The 9,630-nt window shown below is 36.7% G+C and overlaps 1 protein-coding gene across 1 annotated transcript in view; it reads left to right on the forward strand.

The window, feature by feature from the left end:
• LOC124593698 overlaps nt 1-9,292 on the forward strand; it is a 110,848-nt gene extending 101,556 nt beyond the window's left edge. The window contains exons 3-4 of the mRNA XM_047132001.1: nt 1,470-1,721; nt 6,916-9,292. Coding sequence (XP_046987957.1) covers nt 1,470-1,721; nt 6,916-6,941 — 278 coding nt within the window. The 3' untranslated portion in view covers nt 6,942-9,292. The remainder of the gene's footprint in view (nt 1-1,469; nt 1,722-6,915) is intronic.
• The last annotated feature ends 338 nt before the right edge of the window (nt 9,293-9,630 follow it).

The following is a 9,630-nucleotide window of genomic DNA, read 5'->3' on the forward strand; positions in this document are numbered from 1 at the left end:
GATACTGCATAAAATGTTAAATTTGTAACACATATATTTGGTTCCAGCTATGTACAGATGGAGATTTAAGTGTGTTAGTTCTCCATTTTGCCCGAAGTGCTACCCAGAAAATTTCCTCAGCCATATAATGGCCAATTATTTTCACACACACACACACACACACACATACACACACACACACACCTCGTAGCTAAAATGTCGAATAAACCTGGGCTCAAAAATGCATACCTTAAGAGCTATAAGCACTTGTTCGTCTTTACTACTGTGAAACACATCTCTTCTACAGAAAAAGTGCTCATAGCTCTTAAGATGTGTGTAAAGCCCATGTTTACTAGACAATTTTTTCTTGTTTTCACCCATAATACCTCCTCTCAAAACATGGAAAGCAAAGAGCTTGCATTAGAAGAGATCTGCTTTGCAGTATCAAAGATGAAGAAGTACTCATAGATCTTAATGTATTCATTTTAGAGTCTGTGTTTAATAGACTTCTTTGCTTCAAATCATCATTCCTGTCACATCGCTGAATATTGACCGTTCCTCCTGGATCACCCTGTATAGAAAAATTCTGTGCCGCAAATTCCGATGGCAGTGGAACAGGGTACACTCACTGTAGTGTGTGTTTTCATTTCTCAATGTAAAATCTATTTCTTTCAGTCTGTCTCCTGTCTTGCTTTTATAGATTCAGTTGCACTTATCAGGAATTTGTAACTTTTTGTTTTGTGAAGAGGACTAACTCTTTATTCTTAAATTTTAATCTTATCAGTGTCTCTAATTATCTTGTGCTAGAATAGATTAGTGGCAATAGTGGGAAATGTGGAAACTGAGTCCATGAATATTATGGGAAGTAATGATGTTGTAGATGTCTTCTTTCTCCTGCATTAATTTTTAACGCATTACAAGATATGTCTGGCTACAAATAGCACTTCATTCCTGTTCAAAAACGGACATTCAGATATTACACTGGATCATCCTTGAACATATCTTTAGTTGCTAATTAAATTGTGCAATTTTAATATAGAAGATCCTAATTTGGAAGGAGTAGGTCACAGATTCTTGTCCTCAGCCTGAATAAAGTCTCCCCAAATAACCATAAATCACTTCTGGTGAATGCCAGAATGGTTATGTCAACAATGTTGGAATTAAAATCTTGCTCCAGCTTTGGTAGACAGTCATTAGATAATGCAAGAGGGTAGAATGCTGATCAGTTTGTGTCTGTCATGTACCTGGAGTGGGTATTGGGTGTTCATATGTGACACAATAAAAAAAAAGAGCTATTGATAAATCAGTGTAATACTTCTAATGATAGAGGAGATCCTAAAACTGTGATAAATTTTTCATCGTCATGTATCACTTGTAAGAAAGGATAGTTCTAACAAACAAAGTGTTTGCAAGAGCAATTTCTCTTAGCGGTGTTTTATTGAGAATTTTATTTTTATGATGATTTAACAAGATTTGTTTTCCTTTGGCAGAGTTGACAACAGAAATGATGAATGTTGTCAGAAGAAACTATAGAGCAGCTCAAGGATGGACGAGTTTAGCACATACATTAGGTCTTACAAAATGCATTAATAATATTCGTATGCGTGTTCTTGTTTATGGAGAAAACAGTGATGTATGTGTCCAGTACCTTTTGGAAGAATGGGTAGGATTGAAGCCTAAGGAAGCAAAACTGAATAAATTGATATCTGCACTCAGGGAGGAAGGATTCAATGATGTTGCAGGTAGAGAAGTACTTCTTAGTATTTGCTCAAACTAAACTTAAGAATTCTTTTATCTTTCATCATGCTTATTTCATTTGTACCTGTATGACAATGTTCATCTTTCGATATTAATTCCATTGCTATATATATGTATATGGTAAAATACACTCGTGAAAAAAAATCTCAGCACCAAGAAATAATTCTTCTAAGTTTCTAAAATTTTGGGAATTCATTTGTCTAGGTAACCCATTTAAGTGATTAGTGTTCCAAGATCACAGATTAATGTAAGTGTAAGAAAAGCCATTGCAAACGTAAAATACTAGTACAATAATAAATGTTGAATGCAAGCATTGGGTCATACACGTGCCGGATGTTGCAGGATGGACACATGCCAGTTGCACTTGGTTTGTCAATACGAGGATGGACAGTGCTGGTCATGGATAACGCTGGAGTTGTCTTCCAATGATGTCCCCTATGGGCTCGATTGGAGAGAGTTTTTGTGATCGAGCAGGCCAACGCAACATGTCAACTCTCTATAGAGCATGTTAGGTTCAATAATACATGTGGGCGAATGTTATCCTGTTGGCAAACACCCACTGGAATGCTGCTTACAAATGGCAGCACAACGGGTCAAATTACCAGACCGACATAGGAATTTGCAGTCAGTGTGTGTGGGATAACCACGAGAGTACTCTTGCTGTCGTGTGAAATCGTGCCCCAGACAGTAACTCCAGCTGCAGGTCGAGTGTGCCTAGGCCACTGACACGTTCGTTGCAGGCACTCTCCTAGCCTCCTCCTAATTAAGGCGTGGCCATGTCTGTCACTGAGGCAGAACCAGCTTTTATCAGAAAACACAACAGATCTCCACTCCATCCTCTAATGAGCCATCACTTGACACCACTGAAGTTGCAAATGACAGTGGTTTGTGCTCAGTGGAATGCAGATTACAGGGTGTCTGTCTCATAGCTGTCTTCAAAGTAACTGATTTGTAACAGTTCATTGTGTCACTGTGGTGCCAACTGCTTCTCGAATTGCCCCTGCAAACTCAGTAGGATGCACAACAGCCAAACACTGAACGTGACGGTGTTCCCTCTCGGTACGGACACATGGTCTTCTGGAGCCCAGTCTTCTTGTGACTACCTTCCCGTGACCACCACTGCCAGCAGTCGTGTACAGTGACTGCATTCCTGCCAAGTCTATCTGCAATATTGCGGAAGAAACATCCAGCTTGCCATAGCCCTTTTACGTGACCCTGTTCAACCTCAGTGCCCTGTTGATAATGGCATCTTCGTCGTTCTAAAGGCATTCTTGATGATTTCTGATATAGTTCAAAACCTGCCACCAAGAACAGAGGCTGCAGTGTGCAGACATGTGCAAATTGTGCCACCAATTAGACTTGTCATAACGGAAGTGATTAGCTTGCAAGTTTCGTTCATAGCGCTTGTTAAAACAGTTGATTTTATGAAATGCTACACTGGCAGGTAAACACCAAGGGGTAAGCTGAACTTAACATCCCAAATCAAAAGATAGAGCACATTTAGCAATGCCACAGGCCTTCACTCTATCAGTCACTATTGGGAGATTAAGTTTTTACCCAGAGTTCCATACACTTAATTTAATTCCTCATGATCTGTGTTTTTCAAAAGCCTCCTGCCTAGTCATTAATTATTTAAATAATGAAACAGCACACTAGAGTTACATTTCTGCATGCATATTTTGATGCATTTCAGCAATTTTTTTCCACTTTCAAATGCAGTTATTTATGTATGTGTGTGTTTGTGTGTGTGTGTGTTTGTTTGTTTGTAATGTTGTACATATGTATTAATTTCTATGCTATGGAGGAGACACAATACTTTAAAATAATAAAAAAAAAGATGGCTGCAGGACAAGAGAAGCAGAACAACACACACACACACACACACACACACACACACACACACACACAGAGAGAGAGAGAGAGAGAGAGAGAGAGAGAGAGAGAGAGAGAGAGAGAGAGGCCCCATATACAAATCCAATGTAAATCATTGCACTTAAAAATGTGAGTGTATGAGTAAATGTAGTTGGTAAAGTGTTTTATTGTGTAAATTACTTATATATTGTTTGGTCATGAACTATATGCCAAAATCTTGCTTCTTGTAAACAAAAATCTCTTCACCAAATGTTTGACACAGCTACTTTTAGACTGAAGGCCTTTACTCTAATAATGCATTAGCCACCTTCTGCTACGGAGATGGATTTATTTTGCAAAAAAAGGGCACTCTTGACATCTTTAGATTCATACACTCACTATTACACTGAGATTGAGTTTTTAACTATCTTATTTGCTAATAGTGACTGTAAGTTTTGCAGTAACAGTGGTATGCACAAGCAAAATACAAGATAAAAACCTAAATTTCTAAGCAGACTTTATATCCTTGCCTAATAATTTGAATGCTGTATGCTCTATTCTGGTGCAAGATATAAGTCAAGAAACTGAGAAATCATGGAAGTTCTAGAGAAATTAAAAAGAATACCTCATTGACACCTCTTTCTGTAAATTGTTTAGATTCGGAAAGTGCTGCTTCCTGTGAGGACTGTATGCGATACTTTGCATCAGGGCCAGTTGCGGTGTGCCAAACTCCATGCATGCAGGATGTGTGGTCCGCAAGTGGGCCAAGGCACAGCCTGTCTTTGATTTGTTTAGTCATTCCTTCCCGGAAGTATCTGGTAGAGTGCATTTCATTTGGTATTGCGGTGTAGCAGTTTTCGGTCGAGACAATTCCCTTCGGATCAGCAGAATCTTGATGTAAGCGCTGTTTACCCTTTGCTATTTGTTCATGATATGAAGGACATGAACAGATCCAGTGGCTGCTTGCGCCAAAAGCAGTGTAGTGATCTATTGTAACAAGCCTTTAAAAATGGATGGGAATGAGAGAAGTTAGGGAAGAGAATGCTTGATATATATTATGCACTCACATAAGCAAATTGTACTCCAAATTTGCTGTGAAATGACACTACAGTATGATGCAAAAAGAGTTTAAAGATTTACTTGGCAATGAAAGAGCAAAAACTTATGTGATCGACAGATGGGATTCATTGTCCTGTACATCAAAAGTACTTTGTGCTAAATTTGTAGGCATGCAGCACGTGAAAAAAATTGATTGTTCAAATAGCAAAATTTCTGAAGTTGCACGCAATGTGTCAGTTGCAACAGTTTTTAGTGGAGTCAATCAAAGAGTATGGAGACTACATATTACTGCCAAGTATGCTGGTTAAGTCAAGGGGCATGCGTACAATGATTTTTCAATTTGAGACCTGCTGTTGTTGAATTTATGAAGAAAAAGGATTGCAGGAACAGAAATTAGAACATCCATAATGGATTGGAGACTTTAAATTTTAATTGGATTTGACTGCACACTACCTACAGTAAGACACTGCAAGGTGTTCTGCATTGCTTTCCTCAGCCTCCGTAATAAGTTTGCAAAAGTGCTACAATATTTCGATCAACTTATGCAAGTGAAAGAGGTTTTTTCAATTACAAAACTAAGTCAGTCATGATTATGTGGCAATTTGAGTGTGAAAATCCATGAAATTGTCTGTGTCTGTCTGTATGCTAACAATTTGTACCAGATACAAATTATATGTCTTCATTGTGCCAAAAGTAATTAAATAACACTGAAAATTTGTTTTTCTTTTGATCAGTGTTGTTGAGAAATGTGAAATATAAAACCAAGTCCTAGGCTGTGCAGCTGCATTGCCATTTCAATACAGCACAGTCACAATTTCTCCCTATTCATGCTGAGAAAACATGGGCGATAGGGGAAATGTGCTAGCTAGGCTAAGCACTATGACACTTGTGCCAAGGCAAAGCCTGTGAGCCAAATTCTTGGCGACCCCTGGATATATAGTATAGTGAGACTCCTTTTTCTGTAGTACATTAATTACAGTTTTGCTTGTGAAACATGTACTTTTTAGAAACTTTGTATCTGTTTTAATTGTGTGTCATTTGGGGATTGGAACTGGGAATCGTGCTTGCCAACTAAGCTGTACAGGCATGACACAACCCATCCTCACAGCATCAGTTCAGCTAATATTTCTCTCATATTTTCCAAACTTCACAGTATCTCTTGTGCATAGCTTGCAGGACTAGCAATTCTGGAAGAAAGGATTTCATGAAGAACTGGCTTGTTGCTGGGCTAAGGGTTCATTCTGGAGTCAAGCAATTTTCTCCTGATTGACATAATTTTTTAAAATTTTTTAAAGCATGTGTAAATTATATTTAATTTTGCTTATTAATATTGGAGAGAAGCTAAAATATGACAGAACTGGCATTTGAATGTGAATATTTTGCATTTCATAATTAGCACTACCAGCTAAGCTGTCTTATCACACATCACAATATGATTCACTGATCCAATCTGCCGATAACTCATAAAGGTTGTTAGTTTACAGAAACATGGTGCATTAGCTGCCCTTAGTGTTATTGTAGTTCTTGGTCTCATTTCACATGTATTGTGGTTCTTCATTAAAAGATTTAAGCAGGTCCGGCTCTCGCATAGGTAAACTAGTTAAGTCACGATTCAGAGAACGCCAAATATAGGACATAAATCCAGAAAACTGAAGTAAATTAGATTCACTTCCTGTTCACATTATTAGCAGACTTGCCTTATGACCAATGTAATAACATAACAGTATTACCAATGGGCCACACACCACCAGTCTTGTGCAGCTCTGCTTCAGTGAAACACTTCAGTTGTCAATGCCGGAATAGCAGCCACTATGTGTGTATTGCCTTACCATTGGAAGAGTGGATAAATTTCCTTTCCAGCCTGCACCAAGCAAATTACAACAGGAAAAAAAAAAATTCTTGACGATCTTAATGTGGCCGGAGGCAGTATTATTACTGTTGTTCTACCTCATGACTGCATTATTACATTAATTTGTCAGTTTTCTATTTTTCTGTTGGTCCTCTGTTTTTATAATTAACTCTCTCAAAAGTGCTACTAAACAGTCTTCTGGCATATTACAATAACTGGATGATCCATCGAAAATACATTTCTTTACAATGTAGTATTATAATAACCAATAAGTGATAAATTACTCATCTAGCTTGGCTAAATATATAGAGCTGGTCCTGGATCTAAGCATACATTGAAATAAAAACCAGTTATAAGATTTTAAACCTGTCTACTGACTGTTATACATTATCTTCATACAAATATGTAATACTTTACAGATTATTTGGAAGCCAATTACTTATAGAGGAAGAATAAGTGGATGGCACTGATGGTACCTCATTTCACTGGATAAGGAACAAATCATTTAAATGACATCACTTCCTGCAGCTCCTGTATCATCATAAGTCCCCTTTGTGACTGAAACATTTCGCTATATGGTGCCTTAGAAAGTATTATAAAAATGGTTTATTACTTATTATAGCATCACATAGAACTTTATTAAAAGCAATGATTGCATCAATCATTTATGTATAAAAATGTGTACTGTGCTATATTCTGTGTTTTGTGTTCAAAAACAAATGTGGATCACTCAAAAAATACTGTTAGAACTGATTTTTCATTGTAGCACACTAGCATAAACTGTGAATGCCATATATAGTGATATTTTTTAAAAATTGAATTTTAAAGATCTGTTGAAAAGTGATATTTTAATTTTTGTACTGTTGGTTAATAGTATCAAAAGAATTGTTTGTTTGTCATAATGTGAGAAGAGGCTCTCGATTGAGGAAATTGAATAGAAAACAGAACACATTTGAAGAAAATCTTGCTATCTACTATCTTCTCATGGATTTACAGTGCACTGAGTGTGTATGTGGAGGGATTGTGTCTCTCAGAAGTAAGTCTGTAAAGAAATAATGGAATGAGGGAAACATTCACAATGTTTTGGTCTCTGGCTCTTAACTGATGGACTGTTTTTAATTATATTGCTAGACAGAAGCAATGCCACAAAGGGCTGCATCTTGTGATTGCTTTTACGATTCAAGTCAAATGCTGATGAAAATTCTTAACAGATTGTATTGGTTCTGCCTTGCATAGATTCAACTACAAATTTCAGCATAAAATGATGATACTATTTTGGTTAAGAATTTAGGAGTATAGCACTTCAGGGATAATTTCAGAAAGGAAAATATTTTATGAAGTGAACACGTCAGTAGCATGCTTGTACAGCATATTTTCTATTTTTATTATATAATAGGATAGATTTTCAAAAAAAAGTCTACACGTGAAGTTGTGGTAGGAATAAAACACATAAGAAAGATGTGTAAACATGTGAGCTTTTGGAGCCATTGGTTCCTTCTTCTGGCGTAAGGGTTGAAGGGAAAGGACACGGGACAAAAGACGAGGACTAGTGAGGTTTAGGATATGAGAAGAGTAACAGAAAAGTCATCCAGAGCTGCAGATCAAAGTTTCCTTCTCATCCCATCCAATGTGTGTCCCCTCTAACCCAGAGTTCTGGTCGACTTTTCTGTAACTCTTCCCATTTCCTAAATCACACCAGTCTTTTTCCTTCATCCCTCTTCCTTTCCCTTCAACCCAAAGAAGAAGCCACTAGCACTGAATGGTCACACGTTTACACTTATTTGTTATGTATTTTTGCCTGCTGCCACTTGGTGAGTAGGTTTTTTTATCTATCCTAGTACTTCGTATTTTCAAACATTGATTATTTTCATTGATATATCTTCATTTTTGCTATATGTGCAAAATGATTCTTAATTTTATCTGAATCTAGTTGATGATTTCGTGGCCTAAATTTGTGTGATTGATATCTAAATGTTATATTGTTTTGAAAAATTAAAGTTAGAGAAGTGACAGCTCTTGACAGACAGATTGAATAATGTAAGAGTCAAAGTATGAGCAAAATTTGCAAGTATTGCAGTATAAACTCAGATCTCACTTTGTGCCAGGAAGACAAGTGTGTAAGATTAATGTGTTCAGATGTTTACTGTATTATAATTTTCAATGATGCATTTTTCAGTACGTATAACAGTGGAGTAAATACAGTTAATCACTGTATGCTGGAAAAGAGTAGCTGAGAGACTCACAGAAGTTGAACATTGAAACTGCTGTGTGTGCTTGCTCTCATTCTTCGTTGGACACACAGTGCTACACTCCACTCCCCAAGCTCTGTGGTGTAACTAGTGTGTGTGTGTGTGTGTGTGTGTGTGTGTGTGTGTGTGTGTTCAACTATTTTTAATGTGTCTCTTAGTTCCTCAACACAGCATAAGAGGATGCTTGTTTTCGCACCTTGCACTGTGTGTATTCCATCCACGATTTTCCATTACCACATAAATTTCTGTAAATAAAAGTTCTTCTATCTTTGATATACATCATACACTATGTTGTGTGTGCCTTTATGTTATAGTAAATTAAATTATATATATTCTGTGTAAAACATTTTTGGCAGCCATATCAAAAGGTATCATATATTTATGTATATGTGCAATTTAAGAATATTTTACTGATACCATTATATGATATGCTGCTGAGTGTTATGTATTTCATTGTAAAAATACCATATCTTCCATTCCTTTTCTACATTGTGATATTGTTTGTACTTCCAGTGTTCAAAAAAATGTACAATATTTTGAAGTGATACACATAAAAATATGTATGTGAATTTGTTGTACAAGTACCTAAATGGTATAAAGTAAAATTAAAAAGTATTTACAATTATTAGTAAAAAAAACTGACTCTTGTTACTAAAAGAACCTATGTGTTAAAGTGGTTACTTCTCTGATTTGAAAATACTAATTGCTTAGACATTGTTGTTGTTGTGGTCTTCAGTCCTGAGACTGGTTTGATGCAGCTCTCCATGCTACTCTATCCTGTGCAAGCTTTTTCATCTCCCAGTACCTACTGCAACCTACATCCTTCTGAATCTGCTTAGTGTATTCATCTCTTGGTCTCCCTCTACGATTTTTACCCTCCACACT

The sequence above is a fragment of the Schistocerca americana genome, chromosome 2 (genome assembly GCF_021461395.2).
Source record: "Schistocerca americana isolate TAMUIC-IGC-003095 chromosome 2, iqSchAmer2.1, whole genome shotgun sequence".
Taxonomy (NCBI): domain Eukaryota; kingdom Metazoa; phylum Arthropoda; class Insecta; order Orthoptera; family Acrididae; genus Schistocerca; species Schistocerca americana.